This window comes from Schistocerca nitens, chromosome 12 (genome assembly GCF_023898315.1).
Source record: "Schistocerca nitens isolate TAMUIC-IGC-003100 chromosome 12, iqSchNite1.1, whole genome shotgun sequence".
In the NCBI taxonomy this organism is placed as follows: domain Eukaryota; kingdom Metazoa; phylum Arthropoda; class Insecta; order Orthoptera; family Acrididae; genus Schistocerca; species Schistocerca nitens.
Window position 1 is genome coordinate 128948114 of NC_064625.1, and position 23510 is coordinate 128971623.

A 23510-nucleotide genomic window follows, 5' to 3' on the forward strand; every position below is an offset into this window, starting at 1 on the left:
GTATGCTTCTTATTTGTCATGTTCCCAGCTGATCTGATGTGTTCACCCATCTGAGGATTGAGTCAACTCAGAACAACTCAATGTCAACCAGGATTTAATTGCACACAAAATATTTGCTGCGTAACTGTAACAGACTCGCCACTTTTGGTGAAACTGTCACAGATAAACAACTGATGTTGCAAGTCCCACTGCTCCACTGTTACTGGAATGCCATCTTGTGTGGAGGAAAACTACTCCCATCACTATGTGCTCAGTATTATACTGTTCAAAACCGTCGTGTCACCTTGTACTTTGGTGACTAGTAGGAAACTTGTCGAAACATTGGGACACCACATTGCCACGACTCTACTGATGACCCGACAAAATTTCATCAGTTAAATTTGCCGAGAAAGCTTACATTCTCGTATATAACAGATAGTGTGAGGAAAAGGCTTTTCTTACATTTTGTCTCGATACACTTTTTTGCCTTTTCTCAAACACTTCCTTCTTGCATATGAAAATTCCCTTCTCAGGACTGTTCACTGAAGTCGTGTTTGAATATTTACTGAATTCATCTCTCTGCTTTTTGTTTCTGTAATTTTTGTCCTGAATGTGCACTACTTAACCCTACTGGTCCCATTACACTTCTCTTTTGCACTTATTCTCTTCCGAGATGTCAGAAATACTGTCCTTTCATAGTGAGACTACATTTTTCAAAGATCTCCCCCTGCAGATATAAGTCATAATAAAAACTAATAATTGACAATGCACCCCTCTTCAGAGTGCACTATCTTAACTTACACTTTTGGATGTTTGTTTCATTTCCCTTACTTTCATATTTCAGTTAACTTTATCAGTCTCTGTTATGTATTACAAGCATTCTTTTAAATGTCATTAGTACTAGAAATACAGGGTGTACATAAAGTCCGGGAACACTTTCAGTTATTTATTGCACAAGAACTAAAGTTTGTACAGATGTCATACATATTGCATTTTGAAGAGAAACTCTGAAAGTTTTTTTAAAAACATTCAATATGCGAACCATGAGTGACCTGGCAGACGTCAATACGGTAATCAAATTCTTGCCATACCCGTCCCACCAAGGCATAGTCTACTGTGGCAGTCGCTTCCTATATTCTCTCTTGGAGCTGTGCTACATCACGTGGTAGAGACAATGCATACACCAGATCTTTAATGTGTCCCCACAGAAAAAAAAGTCACATGGAGTGAGATCTAGTGATCGGGAGACCATTTTGAACTCAAACACACAGAAAGCTCACTCTGCACATGAACTCGCCGTGTTTGCGACTAGCGCTGACTATCGGCAAATTACCAAACTACGCTGTGACGGTATACATGAAAAAAAACTTTCAGGGTTTCTCTTCAAAATGAGTTATGTATGATATCTGAACAACGTTTCGTTATTGTGCAATAATTAATTGAAAGTGTTCCTGGACTTTATGTACACCCTGTATTTTATATTTCTGACAAAATATATATCAATATAAATAGCTCACAAACTTCCAGTGCTGACAAATTCCTAGTTATCAATAACAAGTCTGTCAGTTCTCCAGTGCCATTAGCAGTTTGCTGACATAGAAGAAAGTTAAATTCTTCATGTGGGACATTTTTCGGCTCAGACTTGGTTCATCCAATTTACAAAATGCGCCTTTTGCACTCCCTCATTACCTCTTCCGACTATTCTGCTGTCAATTTTAGGAATTGGTTTCTAGTTTCTCCTGTTTGAAATAAATAAATAAGTAAATAAATAAATAAATACATCCAATCAAAGCATGCAACATAGGTCTGGATTTCAGTTCCACCACGTCTCCCTAGACAGCGTGCTAGCAGTAGTCAGCACACATGTACTACAATACTGCACTATTGCAATATTACACTGCCAGTGTACTCTCTGGCATAGTTTTGCCAACAGATTTTGCTCAACATAAGCCAATGTAAAATTTTGTACATGGGTGCACATTCATAGACCGTGAATAGTTACAATTGAAAGAAAACAGCCCTCAGTCAGTGTTTTTTTTTTTTTCCGCCGTTAAATTGATGTATTTTTGTGCACTTTGTCAACCAGTAACAAATTCAATCAACTTTTCTTCGCTGGCATAGTTCATCTAAGATGTATTACAAATTTGCTGGTATGGTGTTAATTGAATCACAAATTTCCACCTCTGTCATCATTTTTACCTTTAACTTGCTGCAAGCTGGCCTGGCCTCCCTTTAACTGTGAGTTTATAACTTCCCTATCTGAGACTTCTTAATTCCACAGGTTTCTGAAGTTTGCTTTTGAAGGCACTTCAAAAAGTTGTCCTATTGGTTTATAACTCCTCCCCCAATTTTGAGCTGCAATCATTTGCACCTTAATCCTTGAATAGACCTCATTCTTTTTACCCTTCCTGATCTTTTTATTGGGTGAAGGAATTCTGTAGATATTTTTATATGTGGTACCTTAATATGTACACACCCGTGTGTGGTGCCCCCCCCCCCCCCCCCCACTCTCCCCCTCCCCCCTCACTGTGTTGAACAGTCTTCCCCCAAACACGTCACAAACTTTTTATTACCTGATGTTTCCTATGAGGCTGTAACTGCACCAATAAGTGGACTACACCAGTCAATATAGACTTATTGTTTTGTGTCGACATGTCCAAACTTCAACACCTGACCTTCTGCCCAAAGGAAAATAAGTATTAATGTCTCGCTCATGCCTATACTGATGTAATGTTGTTGATTACACCATCCTTGGTCACCAGTAGAAATATCTGCACTGTTACACCCTGTATTTCCAGCAGCTGCATGAGAAATAGCTTTTCATGGCGTGTGCGGTTGTATTTCTGTTTCAGTTGGTTAGCTGTGTGTACAAAGATATTTATTTATTTTTTACAAAAATAGAAGTAAATTAAATTTATAATGTCTGTTTGTTGTATTAATATTTTTAAACTTCATATGCATTATTATAAACTCGTGCAGAATCTTGTAACCCAGTTATATTTCATTCAGGCCTTGCTAAAGTAATGTTATGTTAACAAGAAACAGAGCTTTGATGAAAGTCCAAGGTGGATTTTAATACATATGAGGCTAGATCACTGCTTACCCAAGATCTCTGCAGCAGTGAATGGACATGTAGAAAATACACAAATTTTCTTAGGTTTGGCGTATGATTTGCTTCATATTTACAGTGAAGGCAGCAGGACTTGAGATGTGTAATGTGGAATAATATTTTTAGGTGGACAAACAACTATTTCATTTCTGTTATAGTTACATAATTTTAAAGTTTGAAAAATGTTTTATTTTTCTACATGGTTGCTATTTCAGTTGATGGTGTTCATAGATGCTGAAGCAGTTTTACAAAACCCATGTTACACCAGCTCGCTTCTGGAAGTGTCCAGCCTCATCTTTCATCTTGTCGAAGCAGAACTGCTGCTCAGACGAATGTTCCTTCAACTTAGGGAACAGTTGTCAGTCGCTTGGGGCCACATATAGGCAGTGGGTGGGTGCGTGCTTGCATTCCAGCCCAAGTTCTGCAGGAGGCAGGAAGTCTGATTGGTCATGTGTGGATAGACATTGTCATGGTGAATGGTTACATGCTTGATAAACATTCCTCTTCTGCAATTCTGAATTTCCTTTATGAGTTTTTTTGGTGTTGCACCATATTTATCCGTGTTTATTGTTGTCCCAGCAGGCAGAAAGTTGACCAACAGTACCCCTCCCTCCAGTCTCAAAACCCAGTACCTGTGACTTGACTTGCATACTGTGTTTGTTTGAATTTTTACAACTTGGGCAAAGAGCGATGCTGGCACTCGCAGGACTTGTTTTGACGCAGGTGTAAAGTGGAATGCCCAGGTTTCATCACCCTGACAATTGAGCCCAAGAAGTTGTCCTTTTCATCTGCATAACATTGAAGAAATTCATGGGAAGAATCGACTCATTGTTGTTCGTGGTTTTGTCAGCATATGCAGTATCCATTATGCGCACATCATCCAATATTGTAGCTTTTTCATTAAAATCTTGTGGATGTTGCCTTGGGAAACATCAGAAACCATGTTACACAGAGCATCCAGAGATATCCTGCAATCTTTACACACGATTTTCTCAATATTTATGACTGTCTAGTTGGAAACTGACAGCCTACTGCTCCTTCCTTTGTTGTGACTTACGGTATGACACCGCTAGCAAATGCTTTTGACATCCAAGCACGACTGTCCGTACGCATCCCTCAACTAGCGGTGAATAGCTTTGTGAACTTCACACTTGACAGTAGTGTTAAACAGGAAGTCAATTTTGAATGGCCGCCTAGTCAAGACAGACCGTTCAAGCAAAGTGTATGCATGCCTGTTTGGCAGTGCAAAACCACAAGTTACAGCAGTGTGACCAACAGCCACACTAACAATATCTCTCCATCCCAAATGCTTCAGAGATGTTACTTGTGGTATTGCCCTTGTAAAAAGGAAGAAGAAATTTTTTGTAAATGTTACTTCATTTTTAAGTAGTGGTTACCAAGAAATGTGAAACAGTAAGTCATTCTTCTCCATTTGAAAGTTTACTTTTTGTGTTGGAGTATTGTTTTAAGATTTCTAGGGTTTGAAACGTGGGTATGAAGGATTTAGATTTCAGTTTGCCATATGGAAGTGTAATCAAGAGCCTCTCATGTCAGTTAACTCTGTGAGACTGTGAGAAATGCACGTGCACGATTGCCTTGTAAATACTGTTGGTCGAGGACAGAGGCCAGAAATTTGCTCTCACAGTATTTTGTGCCACAGCAATGCCGACATGCCGCAGAACGTGCTCATGAACATTCCGAGGGCGAAGACCCACCACCGCAAGAAGGTGTCTCCCGGCAGCGTTACAGAGTTGCCTTCCGACCTGGAAGACTTGGACGGTCTCGAATATCCACACGACTTACCTTCAGAGGTAATCAGGATAGCGGAGGAGATACGCAATGAAGAAATCGACTTAATGGACGAGAAGACATTTGAGGTCATGCAGGATGTCTGGCTGAAAGCTGGAGAGATGGGTGAGTACTCATGCCACACTGTATTTTCTTCTTATTGTTTCATGTAATGTGAATGTTTGGTTTGTGATAAAACATGGAGTGTAGTCTATCACCCGTTGATTTTTATTTCCTTTTCTCAAAGTCTTTCATGATTAGGTTATGCATGCTTACAGGATGCTTCGGAAAGAATAGCAAAATATTTTAGGATGTGGTAGTATAGAATAAAACATTCCATATAACAAGTTGTAGTCTATCTGATTTACCTACACAGATGCTGTCAGTAGCCTGCAACTCTATCAATAACTGGTTGAAATTTTGGTAGTGAAAGTGTGCTATTGTCAATAATGCAGTCCAAACCAAAACTTGGAAATTCAAATACTTTACCACTTTGATGTTATCTGCACAATTGTTTGGCCAGTTTGTGTGTCTTGTACTTCATTATGGTACAGATAAATGGGTAGCACCTACTAAACTTGGTTGATCTTGTGCAGTAATTGCAGTCGGAGTACAATAACCGATAGTTTGCTGTTAAGTGTGGAAAATAAGCAATCAGCATGTCACAAATTGAATCTCTCTACAGTAGCAGCATAGTTTAGACGGGATATTACTGTTCTTCAACTCTCTCTCTCTCTCTCTCTCTCTCTCTCTCTCTCTCTCTCTCTCTCTCTCTCTCTCACTCACACTCACATTCATATTCACAAAATCACACGCACACCTTACATGCAAACAACTGCTACCACGAGAAGGCTCTAACTGGAATGCAACTGTCATGTGAATAGAAATCTGGAGTGGGGCATGAAAGGAGGAAGGATAGCAGGGTAAGGGGAGCAGGGGGGGAGGGGGGGGGGAAGCTATCTGGTGGGACTAGCAACTGCTAAGTGCACTGTTGGGAGGTAGGATGGGGGGGGGGTGTGGCGGGGGGGCAGAAGGGTAGCAAAAAAGGAGAGGAGCAGGGAAGCAGATACTGTGGCAAAAGGGGGGCACACAAAGAGGATGGGGGAATGAGAAATGGGAGGAGACAATAGGACAGTGGGTGGAAACTGATGGTGCAAAGTGTAGGAACAGTATGTTACCATAGGTTGAGTCCCGGATCATTTTGGGAGTGGAGAACGTGTTGCATGGATAACTCCCATTTGCGCAATTCAGAAAAGCTGGCGGTGAAGGGGAGTTACCAGATGGTCCGGGTTGTGAAGCAGCCATTGAAATCAATCATGTTGTCTTTAGGTGCATGCTGTGCAACAGGGAAGTCTCCTTTGCCCTTTGCCACAGTTTAGTGGCAGCTGTTCATGCTGGTGGACAGCCGGTTTATAGTCATACCAATATAAAAAAGCTGTGCGATGGTTGCAACAGAGTTGGTATACAGCCTGACTGCTTTCACAGGTGGCCCGACCTGTGATAGCATTAGATTAGCCTGTGACAGGACTGCACTAGGAAGTGCTGGGTGGGTGGATTGGGCGTGTCCTGCACCTGGAACTTTCACAGGGATATGATCCCTGTGGTAAGGAGTTGGGATTGGGGGTGGCATAGGAATGGACTAGGATGTTGTGGAGGTTGGGTGAGCGATGGGACACCACTTTGGGAGGGGTGGGAAGTATCTTGGGTAGGTTGTCCCTCATTTCAGGGCATGATGATAAGTAATCAAAGCCCTGGCAAAGGATGTGGTTCAGTTGTTCCAGCCTGGATGGTGTTAGATGATGAAGGGGACACCCCTTTGTGGCTGGTTCTTGATGGTGGGAGCAATGGAGGTGTGAGAAGAAATGGCATGGGAGATCTGTTTACGGTCTTGGTCTGGCGGATAGTGCTTGTCTGTGAAGGCCTTGGCGAGACCCCTCAGCATACTGAGAAAGAGTGTTTTTGTTACTGCAGATTTGCTGCCCTTGGGTGGTCAGGCTGTATGGGAGGGATTTTGTGGTGTGAAAGGCATGACAGCTGTGAAAATGCAGGTACTGTGGGTTTAATGTGAGGTGCTGATGGAGCCATCGGAGAGGAGGCGGCCAACATCTAGGAAGGTGGCATGCTGAATTGAGGAGGATTGGGAGAGTTGTTGAGGTGAAGGAACAGAGATACGGTGTCTTGGCCCTGAGCCCAGATTATGAAGGTATCGGGAGTGAACCTGAACCAGACGAAGGATTTGGTGTTTTGGGAGGCAAGGAAGGTCTCCTCTAGATGGCCCATAAAAAAATTGGCATAGGAGGGCGCCATGCTGGTGCCCATGGTTGTGCCATGGATTTGCCTATATACCTTCCCTTCAAATAAGAAGTAATTGTGGGTTAGGATAAAGTTAGTAAGGTGAATGAGATAGTGGATATGTGGGGTGTGATATGGGTGAGAATGGAAGTGAATTCAGGGTGGACTTTCTGGAAAGGACCTAAAGCTTTAAGCAGGAATTGGAGGTCATGTTGGACGACTGGGATGGGACCACTCTGGCAAAGTTTGTAGATGGAAGAGTCAGACAACTTGCAGATACCTTCTGCCAGGTAGTCACTGAGACAGTGGTTGAGTCTTTGCCCGCAGGGAGGATGATTAGGTCAAGATCTGATATTTTTAAATTTTGCTTGAGATGTTTAAGTCTTAGCTTCCATCATTATCATAGGTCAGGAACTGTTTTGTGACTGGATGTTGCTGTCCTTTACTCTGAAGAATAGTTGGTGTTCAAAGGTTAGTATTCATAGGAGGGGACCTGGGTAATGATGAGGAGGCCAAGTTGGAGGTAAAGAATTCCCAGAAGATGACCTGCGGGTGGTTAGGTGGGAGTAGGACAGGATGACGGTTGGATGGTGGTATGAACTGGAGAGGCAGCGTTCAATGTCGGAATTACGTTGGCTTTGGGCGGAGGGATTGGTGGCAAATGTGTCCATTGCAGGGACAGGGAAAAAGAGGGTAGGTCTTTGTCAGGTTCAGTGTGGTTAAACATTTGTGTAGAGCTAAAACTGAGGCTTTTGGGTAGGACAAACTTATGTGGGGCTGATGATTTTGGTGAAAAGATTAACTAACGGTGTTCCGGAATTGTTTAAGCTCTGGATTTGGAATGTTGGTAGGGAATTTTGGGGATGTGGCAAGTTGAGAAGGCCAACTAAAGCAACGTCTGGGTGCTTTGAGGGGTGGAGAACACTGTGGGTAGGATAGGGGTTGGATAGTGGTGCCCCAAGGTGGCAGTAGGTGTGCTGTTTCCACACAACCACACAAAAGGTCATCTTCTGAAGTAGAAAACACACACACACACACACACACACACACACCCACCCACCAGAGTTTTTAAAGCCACAGCCGGCCGCGGTGGTCTAGCTGTTCTAGGCGCTCAGTCTGGAGCCGCTTGACTGCTACGGTCACAGGTTCGAATCCTGCCTCGGGCATGGATGTGTGTGATGTCCTTAGGTTAGTTAGGTTTAAGTAGTTCTAAGTTCTAGGGGACTGATGACCACAGATGTTAAGTCCCATAGTGCTCAGAGCCATTTGAACCATTTTTTTAAAGCCACACTCTTTCAAGAGGTGGCCAGAGACAGTGGCCTTGTGTATGCAAGTTGGGCTTTAGTGTGTGTGTGTGTGTGTGTGTGTGTGTGTGTGTGTGTGTGTGTGTCTCCTATGTTAGAAGAAGCAGTGTATAGCAGTCTTTTTGTTTGCCTCTCTGTGACTCAGTGTGTCTCCTATGTGGTGAGCAGCTATCTATCCTTTTCATAATATTGTAATTAATGAACCCATAGATACTAGAATACTAACATGCAATACGAAAACTTCTCTATATAACCAATGAAAATTGAACACATGTTACATGGAATGTTTTATTCGAAGTGTCTCTACTACCACTTAAAAAATAAGAGGGTCGTTGCAAAAGACATTCCAACTATTTTTTGTCTTGAAAATTGATTTTGTTGTTGTGGTCTTCAGTCCTGAGACTGGTTTGATGCAGCTCTCCATACTACTCTATCCTGTGCAAGCTTCTTCATCTCCCAGTACCTACTGCAGCCTACATCCTTCTGATTCTGCTTAGTGTATTCATCTCTTGGTCTCCCTCTACACGATTTTTACCCTCCACACTGCCCTCCAAAGCTAAATTGGTGATCCCTTGATGCCTCGGAACATGTCCTACCAACCAATCCCTTCTTCTAATCAAGTTGTGCCACAAACTCGCGATCTCGCCAATTCTATTCAATACCTCCTCATTAGTTATGTGATCTACCCATCTAATCTTCAGCATTCTTCTGTAGCAACACATTTCGAAAGCTTCTATTCTCTTCGTGTCTAAACTATTTATCGTCCATGTTTCACTTCCATACAAATACTTTCAGAAACGACTTCCTGACACTTTAATCTATACTCGATGTTAACAAATTTCTCTTCTTCAGAAACGCTTTCCTTGCCATTGCCAGTCTACATTTTATATCCTCTCTACTTCTACCATCATCAGTTATTTTGCTCCCCAAATAGCAAAACTCCATTACTACTTTAAGTGTCTCATTTCCTAATCTAATTCCCTCAGCATCACCCGACTTCATTCAACTACATTCCATTATCCTCATTTTGCTTTTGTTGATGTTCATTTTATATCCTCCTTTCAAGACACTATCCATTCCGTTCAACTGCTCTTCCAAGTCCTTTGCTGTCTCTGACAGAATTACAATGTCATCGGCGAACCTCGAAGTCTTTATCTCTTCCCCATGGATTTTAATACCTACTCCAAATTTTTCTTTTGTTTCCTTTACTGCTTGCTCAATATACGGATTGAATAACATCGGGGAGATGCTACAACCCTGTCTCACTCCCTTCCCAACCACTGCTTCCCTTTCTTGTCCCTCGACTCTTATAACCGCCATCTGGTTTCTGTACAAATTGTAAATAGCCTTTCGCTCCCTGTATTTTACCCCTTCCACCTTCAGAATTTGAAAGAGGGTATTCCAGTCAACATTGTCAAAAGCTTTCTCTAAGTCTACAAATGCTAGAAACGTAGGTTTGCCTTTCCTTAATCTTTCTTCTAAGATAAGTTGTAAGGTCAGTATTGCCTCACGTGTTCCAACATTTCTACGGAATCCAAACTGATCTTCCCCGAGGTCAGCTTCTATCAGTTTTTCCATTCTTGTGTAAAGAATTCGCGTTAGTATTTTGCAGCTGTGACTTATTAAGCTGATAGTTCGGTAATTTTCACATCTGTCAACACCTGCTTTCTTTGGGATTGGAATTATTATATTCTTCTTGAAGTCTGAGGGAATTTTGCCTGTCTTGTACATCTTGCTTACCAGATGGTAGAGTTTTGTCAGGACTGGCTCTCCCAATGCTGTCAGTAGTTCTACTGGAATGTTGTCTACTCCTGGGGCCTTGTTTCGACTCAGGTCTTTCAGTGCTCTGTCAAACTCTTCACGCAGTATCATATCTCCCATTTCATCTTCATCTACATCCCCTTTCATTTCCATAGTATTGTCCTCAAGAACATCGCCCCTGTATAGATCCTCTATATACTCCTTTCACATTTCTGCTTTCCCTTCTTTGCTTAGAACTGGGTTGCCATCTGAGCTCTTGATATTCATAGAAGTGGTTCTCTTTTCACCAAAGGTCTCTTTAATTTTCCTGTAGGCAGTGTCTATCTTACCCCTCATGAGATAAGCCTCTACATCCTTACTTTTGTCCTCTAGCCATCCCTGCTTAGCCATTTTGCCCTTCCTGTCGATCTCATTTTTCAGATGTTTGTATTCCGTTTTGCCTGCTTCACTTACTGCATTTTTGTATTTTCTTCTTTCATCAATTAAATTCAGTATCTCTTCTGTTACCCAAGGATTTCTACTAGCCCTCGTCTTTTTACCTACTTGATCCTCTGCTGCCTTCATTATTTCATTCCTCAAAGCTACCCATTCTTCTTCTACTGTATTTCTTTCCTCCATTCCTGTCAATTGTTCCCTTATGCTCTCCCTGAAACTCTGTACAACCTCTGGTTCTTTCAGTTTATCCAGGTCCCATCTCCTTAAATTCCCACCTTTTTGCAGTTTCTTCAGTTTTAATCTACAGTTCATAACCAATAGATTGTGGTCAGAGTCCACATCTACCCCTGGAAATGTTTTACAATTTAAAACCTGATTCCTAAATCTCTGTCTTACCATTATATAATCTATCTGAAACCTTCTAGTATCTCCAGGGTTCTTCCATGTATACAACCTTCTTTCATGATTCTTGAACCAAGTGTTAGCTATTATTAAGTTATGCTCTGTGCAAAATTCTACCAGGCGGCTTCTTCTTTCATTTCTTACCCCCAATCCATATTCACCTTCTATGTTTCCTTCTCTTCCTTTTACTACTGTTGAATTCCAGTCACCCATGACTATTCAATTTTCGTCTCCCTTCACTACCTGAATAATTTCTTTTATCTCGTCATACATTTCATCAATTTCTTCATCATCTGCAGAGCTAGTTGGCATATAAACTTGTACTACTGTAGTAGGCATGGGCTTCGTGTCTATCTTGGCCACAATAATGCGTTCAGTATGCTGTTTGTAGTAGCTTACCTGCACTCTTATTTTTTTATTCATTATTAAACCTCCTCCTGCATTACCCCTATTTGATTTTGTATTTATAACCCTGTATTCACCTGACCAAAAGTCTTGTTCCTCCTGCCACCGAACTTCACTAATTGCCACTATATCTAACTTTAACCTATCCATTTCCCTTTTTAAATTTTCTAACCTACCTGCCCGATTAAGGGATCTGACATTCCATGCTCCGAGCCGTAGAATGCCAGTTTTCTTTCTCCTGATAACGACGTCCTCCTGAGTAGTCCACGCCCGGGGATCCGAATGGGGGACTATTTTACCTCCGGAATATTTTACCCAAGAGGATGCCATCATCATTTAACCATACAGTAAAGCTGCATGCCCTCGGGAAAAATTACGGCTGTAATTTCCCCTTGCTTTCAGCCGTTCGCAGTACCAGCACAGCAAGGCCGTTTTGGTTAGTGTTACAAGGCCAGATCAGTCAATCATCCAGACTGTTGCCCCTGCAACTACTGAAAAGGCTGCTGCCCTCTTCAGGAACCACACATTTGTCTGGACCTACGGTACGGCCATCTGTATCGCTGAGGCACGCAAGCCTCCCCACCAACGGCAAGGTCCATGGTTCATGGGGGGGATTGTTATGAATAAAAAATTCTGAAATATATACAAATGTAAGGTTAGTGCATACGTAAATATTATGTATAGGGACATGGATGAACACGGACACTGCCATAAAGATATAGCACAGTAAAAAAGACAAAACAAATTTTGTCATTTGAAACTTGTTTGGCTGTCAGTTGCTACAGTACACAATAGTACGGACTTGTGACATCGTAGAGTTCCTCGAAATAGTCTCCCAAGAAATCCATCACACACTGCCAACAGTGTGGCTTTTCCATGAGTGAATCATCGGATCTCATGTGTCACTGCTGTGGCAATGTCTTCACGTGTTCGAAAGCGTTTTCCACGCAATGGCTCTTCCAGATTTGGTGTGAGGTCATAATCACAAGGTGATAAGTCTGGCGAATGTGGTGGATGCTCCAGTACTTCTCATCCCCATCGTGTGAGCAGACTCTGCACACGCACACTGCCGTATGGGCTCTCACTTTTTTCTGAAGGATTAATGAATCATGTAGACGTTTGGGTCATTCCTCCCGAATAGCATGTCATTGGTGTTGTTACAGGAATGTGCAGCAGTAGTACAGTGCATTAAAAGTTTGTCCTTGTGGGATACAATGGCACAAAATCATTCCTCCAATGTCATAGGCTGTGATGACCATTAACTCGGCAGGAGAGGCATTGTGGCAAAATTTCTGTCTTTGTGGTGAACCTGAATGAATGACGCAATTCCACAGACTGGCGTTTCAGTTCTGGCTTGTAGTCAAAGTCCCAAAATTCATCCGTGGTGATGGTTCTGCGAAGCATATTGTCTACCTCCTCTTCGTAATGTGCTAAATGCACATAAGTTTTGTAACGTGTAGAGTTTTCCAATTTGCTTAGTGCATGAGGCACTCACTTTGCAGCAACTTCATGCACATGTAACTAGTTGCGTAAAATCTTGTAGAATGTTGTCTTCTCAATGTCTGCCAGTATGGTGCTGTAATTCCTGCAGCTCCCATCTTGTCATCCTCCAAGCATTGGGTGATCCAGGTATGAGCACAGTCCATACGCATGCTGACAGGCCGCTTGGATTGGTGCATGTTGGCTGTTACAGCTCTACCACACTTGAATGCACTTACCCACTAAGCAACCATTCAGCATGGTTGAGCAGAGTTTCCTACCTCTTCCATAAGTTCCCCTCTTCTTTCTTGGTTTTTCTGGAAAGGACTACCATCTGTTGTCGTGCCACTGGATTCTGTGGGGAGACCCCCGATGTCACAGAATATGTGTAGATTGTAATTTACTATTGTGTACTGTTGCAAATGACACTAAAACAAGTTTGCAATGACAGACTTATTTTTGTCTGTTTTCTCATGCTGTATGCCTATGGCAGTATGTGCGTTCATCCATCTTCCTAGAGGTAATGTTTACACATGTAATGTTTACCTACCATTTGCATATTTCAGAACTGTTTAATTTGTTATCATTGTTGAGACAAAAAATAGTTGTCATGACTTTTACAGTGATCCTCTTCTTTACTATTCTTCCAAAAATAACCTGTCTAGCTTGAATAAAATAGCTTTAATCTGTCTACCTTGAATAAAATAGCTTTGTGCTCAGCAGAATAAAGTGATGGAAGACAGTTTTGCCTACATGAAGTCGGTCACACTCAACAGTGCTCTGCATTCACCTACAAGTTAAGCAACACAGTGAAAAGAACAAAAATTGACTGGTATCTGTCTACAACCACTCAACAAAGTGAAACACCAGTCACAAAGTTAATGTAATAGAAGTGTAAATATCAACTGAAAAATATAGATCGGTTGAGCGTCATCAGCTTCCTGGCATACTGACATAAACAGATTATGACAAATGGAGTGCTTCATGAAGTATTAAACTTGAGGTTAAAGAAAAGTCCTTGTATTGTTGAGTTAACTTGGAAAATGGAAACAAACTGTTCCCTAGAAGCCTACTGAGGAAAATGGTACAGTAATTGACACTTCTCATATACAGAGCAAGTAAGGATCGGGTTATCATCTGGACATCCAGATGTAAGTTTTCTGCTGTTTCTCTAAATATTTCAGACAAATGTCATTATTGTTTCCTTAGCAAGGGTACAGTAACTAACTTTCCCTGCTCTTCTTTACTCAATTGTCAGGCCTTTCAATATGGACCATTCAATCGGCAGTACAGTACAACCCTGCTTTTGCTTCCCCTAATTAATATTTTCCTGCTATTTATGAAATCTTCTATCAGTGCCTCGCAGAGGTAATTTTCGTCCGCTTTTGTGTTAATGCAAATATATATTTCCCATCGTTTACTCTTAATGTAACAATGTTAACGGAGAGGGAAAAGTGGTGTTAAGTGGTGTATGGCATACACGCCCCCCCCCCCCCCCCCCCCCCCCCCGAAAATAAAATGTTTTGATTTCCAAAGTGCTGGTTATATAGAGAAATAATAGCACAGCTTAAACAGCTGCAAGTGAAATGAGTAGCAACAGTTTTGAATTACGATCATAATTGTCACACAGCTTGATCGCTTTATCTGGAATATGCCACAATTTTTGAGGTGTTCGTTAGGATAGCTTCTCACAGGACAGTTAAAATTTGACTGAATGATGCTGATAATGTTGTACAGAATTATATTTCAGTGTGCTGCTGTGTATCTATATACATTTAACTTTATAATGGTGTTCATAGGACACATTTCTGTCATTGTATTCACCATCTGATTTATTATGTCAGCTCCACCTGTTGCCAAATGCTATCCTGTATTTTGCATATTTTTCTTAAAAAATCATTTTTAGCATATGTGTAGAAAATTTCGAGGTTTGGTGTTGGATGCAAGCAGTTTCCCACCCTTTAAAAAAACTGTGTGAATCCAGAAAAATGTAAGGTCCTCGGAAAAGCATTAAAGAGAGGTTTCATTGTATCTTAGACATTAACTACAAACGTTTTTGGTGCTTTAGTCCACAGTAGTACTGAAGTTTTTGAAATAGTCATTTTCTAGCATCAAGCTTTATCTCCTTCGCATGAGTGCTAATTGCATTTTATGTTTGGTATTATCGTATGCTCGAGCCAACTATCTAGAAAAGGTCTCACTGCTTTAATAAGTCTTTTTAATAAGTTCTACATTAAAAATTAAGAAAATGAATAACAGCAAATTGAAGTATAAGTCAGAAAGTTCCACAGTTTCACTGGAAGTTTCTCCGTCCACTTTTTTTCAGTGGAGATACAAGCTGTGAATTTTCTAAACTATGTATTTATCTTTAAATTGTTTTGCAGGTTATTGCCAGTCGATAACACTGTAAACTAAAACTATTGACAAAGAAATATTTTGTACCGAGTGACAACAGAAGAATCCATAGAATTGAGATTCTCACAGATTAGTTCTTGAGAAGTATGAAGGTGCAGTAAATCTTCAAATTACTTCATTGTTCACACCCAGAGCTCTAATTATGTATTAAGTAACTTTTTGCAGTGGTGATTGGACAGATGGGGAGTTGCGTTATTTTTTAATTGTATTTTCAGCACCTTGCCTTCCGCAGCTCACTCTTCATCTTACCATTGTATTAATGCAGATTTTAAATAATAGGAGGAGTAACGGTTATACAGCATCCTATAGCCAGGAGTCAAGTGGTCGATTGGCACACAAATTGGGCTTAAAATACTGACAAGCTTTCAGGCAATTTTGTTCTTCAGTTAGTTCTGATGGAGAACTTGTTTGTTGTCAATGAGGTTTCTCTGCCAGTTGGCTGCTGGATGTCTTGGCTGCATGTTGGGTTGTTGTCTTTGCTCTTTCCACCCAAGATGTTCCATTGTCACACATCAACATGGATTTTGTTGGCTCAAAATGTCTAACTTAAACTAAGTCGTACATGTTTACATTACTACATTATTATCTGCCTCGTTGGGTTGCATGTAATCAGATAATAGAATTGATGCAACAGAAGTAATGCAAATTTGCCCTACTGTTTCTCAGCTTCCGCTACTGCGAAAATAATTCCAGTCATTAAAACTAACTGACTTTTCAGATATAACAGAGACACTCTTATATGAGGAAGAGCTCCGCAAGAAACGCAAACGGAGGCGAAACAGTGAACACTGCAGCCCGACAAAGAGGCTGAGCAGTTTGGAGGAAGACGAAAGCTGCGAAGACAGTCAGCACGAACTTCAGTCGCAACAAGAAGGTGCGAGGACGAAGAAATGCAAACATAAGAGGTAGGTATCCTTTTGGTATTTAATTTTGTATCTTCTTGGCAGTCATAAGGTACTTAGTGGAACACTTTTCTTGTTAAAGTACTGTCAAATGATGTCCCCATTACATTTGCAAATAGATTCTGATAAAGAAAAAATGAAAATGGCTTTATTTAATCTATTATAAAATATTCCTAAAACTTCTATGGATTGCAGACACAGGAAATTTGCAAGTAATTTTAACTGGTTTTTTGTGCGACCTGTTATGTAGAAACTTGCATATGCTAATCTGTATTACTAAATTCTTATTTTCAGTGTTTCATATTCTTATTTACCACATTTAAAAGTGTAAAATGCTGTCATAACCAACTCATTAAGAGGTATAATTTTACATTTGTTTTACACAATAAGCCACATGTTAAAGTTGCAAACTGGGCACGTCTTCAGGCAGCATAGCTCATAATGCGCAAATTACCCAGAGTATATTCATCCAGTATGTGGGAATGAGCGCCCTTAGTGACTTCGAGCAAACCTAACACATAATTTCAGACCTTTATAAAACTTTTCTCACTGACAATCCCCACAAAATGGTTGAAGGGAAAAAAGTTTATTTCTTACTGCATTTTCATTGTTCATGCATTAAAACTTCTGTTTCAGGCTTGACATCAACTTATTACTTCTTTGTTACAAATTCTATTCACTGCTAATTTTGTGGACACTCTCCACGTAAACCACTGAATACAACTGCAAAATTGTATCATTGTATGACACACAAGTCTGGAGGTGTGGCATTATTAACTAGCTTTTGCTCAAAACAGAGCGCAAATTACCCAGACTACACTCGTCCAGTATTTGATAATGATAGTACTTGCAAACACGCTTTAAACATGATTTCAATTTTTTTCTCTCTTACACACTTAATGTCAAATACATAGCTCATTAACTCAGTGGTTAAGTAATCAGAAATTTGAAATTGTTTTATACGTGGAAGCCCAGGTGTTTTTATTTTTTATGTTTAATTAAAGGGTTGGTGATTTGCTGGTCACCACTAACACAGTTCACTTGTGTACCTCAGAAACAGAAAAAGAAACAGACAAACCAGATACAGAGATGAAATTGGTTTGTTGGAGGACTGGAGATACACTTGTGTTGAAGGAGGGGGGAAAAAAAGTTTTATTCATACAGAAGACTGAACAGTGTAAGTGATAATTAAGTGTGTCAAAGGAAAATTCAAGTGAGAGAATGCTAATAAATGATGAGATGGAATTGCTGGCCTGAACTTAACCTTCAAGAGATGAAATGTGATGTACTGGTGATAGACACATATAGAAGTAAAAGTGACACATTATGTAGCTTTTGGGCCTAATAGTTCCTTTTTTGGTGAGGAGAGAGAGTTGGTTGGGGAAGATTATGAGAAGGAATGACAGGTCTCTCAGTCCATTGTATGAGAGGAACTCGCCTGTAGTAAGGATGAGCGCTTATAAATTTCTGTGAAACAGGAAGAATATGGAGAGGGAGTTTTCTTGATGCTAAGAACGAGCCCAAGTGACGCTATGCAAACGTTGCAGTGAATGCTTATGCTTGCATACAGTTTGTGGAACATAAGAAGTTAAGTTGTAGACAAACAAGACACACACATCTGCAATTCTCAGGACTTCCTTCCACAAAATAGAGTAGAGGTTGTGAGCACAACCACCAGTACATTCCCTTCTTCTTTCTTTCCAGAGCTTAATCCTATATGTTACCTTTCAGCTGTTTGAGTATGTGGCAGACTTTGTTATTGAAATTTGTGGCCAGATGTCTTTCTCGAACCAACTGGAGTAGAGGTAACCTAAGGCAGGAAAGTGGTGTGTGCCATAGGTGAATCGTGCAAACTTTGTCCTATGTGTTACTGTATTTTAACTGCTTTGTGTCTTGTATCCTCTGAGGTAGAGTTGGAGACCAACTCAGCACTTAACCAGGCTCAGACCAGTCAGTACACGGGCTCAGTCGTTAATCCATTGTGTGGATTTGATCCAGGTGTAGCTCGCCTCCCCGACATGCAAGCTATTGCGCTGTCCATTACACCACACAAGCAGGCTAAGGAGAGCAGAAGTAATTATATTTATTTATGAATGATAAGATTCTGGTGTACTGGTTATCGTGGTTGGATTAAAACACCCCTTTATCCTGTATTCACTGCTGCACTGTTTTTGCTTTGTAGCTGTTCTGGAATGTTTGTGTAGCATAGCCCATCCGGACAGTAAGTCTTAAGTATCGATGATGCTGTGTATCGGTTGAGAATTTCAAACCGTACTGGACTATGTACACTGTCACTTTGTGGCCAACTGGCCGTGTCACTGCTGTTCGAGAAAAATAAATTGTCGTGTCTTTAGTTGTAAAGTCTGCCTGATCTCATGGTTTTTCGTCGTCGTCACTTGACAAATGCTTAGACTGAACTCGTACAGTAGCTGATGGAAAGTATCCAGACACCACTGTGTAATACATAATACAGTATAAACCCACTTCTACGTTCCCGGAATTAAAATTTTCCCGACGTTTAAGAAATTTTTTATCGGTCCCGTCAAATTTCCTATGTCCACAATGTTAATCTGAAACTAATTTTGCATTAACATATTTATAATTTTCCCGCGATTTACCCATTACGAAAAAATGTTTGTGCTGGCATAATGTTGGCCATCCAGTAATGTTTTCAAATATTAAGTGGCTTAACACCAGGGCACTCTATTAAGTAGATTTGAATGGGTAAAAGAGCAATAGTAGTAACAATTTGTGCCATACCTCCCGCCACTGCCAAGCTCTATTTGGCATGGTGGCTGATGGGAGTAACTAGGTTCGTTCGAATGAAGATATCGTTACCAATCACAACCATTTCCAAACTGTCTCTACTGCACAAATGCAGTTTCGTGATTGTCATCGACACCTTTGTCGAACCGTGTTTAGTGTGTTTCGGCATTTGGCCACATGGAGCACTAGTTGACACCATCATTCACTTCGTGTTGCTCAAATGTTTTTAGTGTAAACACAACGCCAGTTACGCATTGTATTCGTGCTGAGCAAAACGTGTTTTGAGAATTTATTCTTGTTGCCAACTGCAGTATTTACGTATGTATTTTTTGTGATGTTGCACAAATAAACGTACGTACGTACGTGTGTGTGTGTGTGTGTGTGTGTGTGTTTTTCTACACACACACACACACACACACACACACACACACACACACTGATGAGGCATGGTGCCTGATAGCTTGTACTCGTACAGTGCAAGAGACGCAGAATAACACATATTCAAACACCATTCAAAATACTTATTTACATATTTGCATTTGACAGTGAGAAAAAAATCCCTAAATATGTCGTGCTAAGAATGAAAACACACGTAACTAGTGCAGTATTTCATTATTTAAATAATGAATGACAGCTGGAGGCTTTCCAAAAACATGAATTATGACTGTTGAAATTAAGTCAAACATTTCCACTTCCCAGACAGTCGTCAATTCCTGTTACATCAGCGGTTTTTATTAGATAATAAACCTTTATTAGATAATAAAAAGTTCCCTGACAAGTATTCTGATGCCTGTTATGTACATATGTCATACATAAAGTGCAAAGGGGTATCCTACATGTAACTTTCACACCTTAAAACATTATTTCCCACATTTCACATTTTCCTGCGTTTTACACCATTTTTTATTTTTGAAGTCCCTTGAATAATTTAAAAGCAGAGTTTCACTGTAGATCACAAGCTGTCACGAGAAGTGGATCTACCGATAAAACAGGAGATGAGGAGTATTCTGTTGCTTAGTAGAAAAGCAGTAACAGCACAGCGTGTTGCTCAGAAAAGCCCAGTGACTCCAAAGGTGGACTAGGCATTGGATGTCACCTGAGTAACAATTCCATCATGGACATTACAGCTGTTTTAGAGGTATCTCAGATGACTAGTGGTGTTGTGACTGGGAAGTGGAAATGTGAAATAAGAAACACAGATAAACTGACACCAGCCACACCTCGTATACTGACAGACAGGGACTGTCGAGCGTTGCAGAGGATGTTTGTGAAAAATCACATAATTTTAGTTGAGGGAATAACTTGTGAGTTCCAAAGTGCTACCAGAAATCCAGGTTGCACAATGATTGCTTGTAGGGCTTAAAAAAAGAGAGCTAAGTGACTCCTGAAGTGGAGAGTGATGCCACTAGACAGTGGATGACTGGAAAGTGAATGATTTGGATTTTTTTTTTCCTCACTGTGGCCAGGATGCTTGAGATCACATTGCTTTGTTGCCATTCTGCACGTTCCTCCTCCTCCTTGCAAGCTATGGCCACTCAAACGAGGTACTGACAATAATCAGCATTGTCATGTTTTAGAATTAATTTATTATGCCTTAATGAACTTTGTTTTGCACATTGCAGTATGTTTATACATGACTCTAGAGATTATTACGCTTAAATAATTATATTAATAAGAGGAAAGAGAATGAAAAGTTTAAATTTAACCCACCGAACAGAAATTATAGTGGGCGGACATCATCTTCACTACCTCGTCGTCATTATCACTGGAACTCTCTTCACTATCTTCAAGTAGATTTATTACAACATTCGGAATGTGTTCGTATTATCGAATTCCATCCTTCGTGAAGTCTCTTCTTATAGTTAGGTTAGGTTAGGTTAGGTTAGGTTAGGTTAGGGAGACAAACAATATATTTCTGCCAGTCTTCTATTGTCACGTGTTTAATGGTGTGTTCCAGTAATTTTCTCATGTCTCTAATTTTAAATTAGAATTCTTTTCTGCTATCTCTGGCTTTATTTGAGCATTTGTCAGTTCATTGGGATTATACTGACAGTGATATGGAGGAAGCCATATTACTTATTTCCGCAGCTAGATAATCGAGCTCATATTGCCTACAACTGCTGCTGTGTTCCCTAACAATAAAGAGCAGTCTGGCTATCGTGTGTGTGGGATCGTGAGGTATGCTTTTGCTTTGCAGAGTATTAGCAAAACTCTTTTTATTACTATAGGAATAACCCGTAACACAAAATGACATTCGAGTGACAGAGCGAACAAACAACAGAATAAATAATATACCTGGAAAACAAAGAATAAACATAGATCATAGGCTGTGTCAGAGTTGATGTTGAATGTAATTGTTCACTTGTGCATAGCATTCTGGTCAGTAGGTCAGAATTGGTGGAACTGGGTGTTTGAAAATTGTTACGCTTATAATTTTGTAATTTCAACCACCCTGTTAGCTGTGTGTGTTAGCACACCACTTTTGGAATTGAGAAGAACTCCAGTGGCCCCAGATTGAATCCATCCATAATATTAACGACTAGGGCCAGGTTTTTTGGTGGTTTCCCACATCTGACTGGCTGAATACCAGGATGGCCTCAGCTACACAATTTGCAAATATTTTGAATGTGTTTTTACACTTTTGTGTGTTCTAACATTAGACACAAACGAGATGGAGTACACAATTGCCATACAAGTGGGGAAAAGGTGGCAACAGGAGGCCATCCACCTATACTCTACCATTGACATTGACAAATCCAAATTAACATTCTGACCCCCAAAAAAATATGTGACAAGGCCACCAGGAAGGAGATAATTTGGCTATGAAAAAGTTTTGGTGGAATGTAAATACTTTTGGAGTAAAGGTAACAACTAACTGAATAGCAGAGGCAATCCTGAAAATTTTACTGGCTCTCCGACAAAGTTTTCAGTCTCGTTAATGTGCTTGTCAAACACTCAAAGCCGTTAGTATTTCGTGACTTGTTTACTTTTACTCCAAAATGATACTTATAATTTGCATATTATTTTTAGTGAAAGACATCTTTTTTTGAAAAATTCTTTGATCTCTGTAGTAATTTATGAGACAGCAGCCTTCAGACTCGATGGTGTCTACGTATCACTTCCCCATTTTCTTTCCGCAGGCACCACCATCACCATCACCGTCACCATCACCGCCACCGCGACAAGTTAAAGTTGGACTTCAGCCCGGAGGAGCTGGAGGAGGCGGGCATCCCGGATGCACTGCTGCAGTACCTGGCCGCCGAGGAAGGGGAGGGCGTGGCAGCTGCAGAGCTCGAATCGAAGAGCCGGCCACCCAAGTTGAAGCGCCACCCTGTCACGGTGACGGAGAAGCGCTGCATCGACGAGTACTTGGAGCTGATAGACCGCCACTACGAGGAGGCCGCAGAGAAGAGGTTGTCCGCGGCCGGTGGCAGCGGGCCTTCTCTGACGCGAATCGTGGAAGCACTCCGGCAGCCACAGCGCAGCACGACGCAGCCGGCTGGCGAGTCTGCCAGTAGTGTCTGTCATAACAAGAGCATTAAGAGTGAAGGTAAGCTTTCAAATATTCCTGTAAGTCGTACTCCATTATCAGAACTTACCTCATGTCAGCTGAAATTGCCAATGGTTGGTCTCCCTAGCGGATCCCAGACATGCTGTATGGGACTCAAATTGGGAGACAAAGCAGGCCACACCACTCCATTTCTAAGAAAACATCAATCACCCGTTCTCTATGAGGTCAAGTGTTATCGTCCATAAATACGAAGTCTGAACCCACACCACCTCACAACAGCGGCACATCTACATCTACATCCATACTCTGCAAGCCACCTGACGGTGTGTGGCGGAGGGTACCCTGAGTACCTCTATTGGTTCTCCCTTCTATTCCAGTCTCGTATTGTTCGTGGAAAGAAGGATTGTCGGTATGCTTCTGTGTGGGCTCTAATCTCTCTGATTTTATCATCATGGCCTCTTCGTGAGATATACATAGGAGGGAGCAATATACTGCTTGACTCTTCGGTGAAGGTATGTTCTCGATACTTTAACAAAAGCCCGTACCGAGCTACTGAGCGTCTCTCCTGCAGAGTATTGCACTGGAGTTTATCATATCCGTAACACTTTCGCGATTACTAAATGATACTGTAACGAAGCGCGCTGCTCTCTGTTGGATCTTCTCTATCTCTTCTATCAACCCTATCTGGTACGGATCCCACACTGCTGAGCAGTATTCAAGCAGTGGGCGAACAAGCATACTGTAACCTACTTCCTTTGTTTTCGGATTGCATTTCCTTAGGATTCTTCCAATGAATCTGTCTGGCATCTGCTTTACCGACGATCAACTTTATATGATCATTCCATTTTAAATCACTTCTAATGCGTACTCCCAGATAATTTATGGAATTAACTGCCTCCAGTTGCTGACCTGCTATTTTGTAGCTAAATGATAAGGGAACTATCTTTCTATGTATTCGCAGC

General features: G+C 40.9%; 1 protein-coding gene across 7 annotated transcripts in view; it reads left to right on the forward strand.

Annotated features, from left to right (window-relative positions):
* LOC126215270 (lysine-specific demethylase 4C-like) overlaps positions 1–23510 on the forward strand; it is a 384640-nt gene that overhangs the window by 46691 nt on the left and 314439 nt on the right. For 6 of the 7 annotated variants that reach the window (XM_049941954.1, XM_049941953.1, XM_049941957.1 and 3 more), the window contains exons 9-11: positions 4734–5002; positions 16088–16274; positions 22178–22587. In XM_049941954.1, the coding sequence (XP_049797911.1) occupies positions 4734–5002; positions 16088–16274; positions 22178–22587 (866 nt within the window). The remainder of the gene's footprint in view (positions 1–4733; positions 5003–16087; positions 16275–22177; positions 22588–23510) is intronic. The other variant, XM_049941955.1, reaches the window with a different exon arrangement.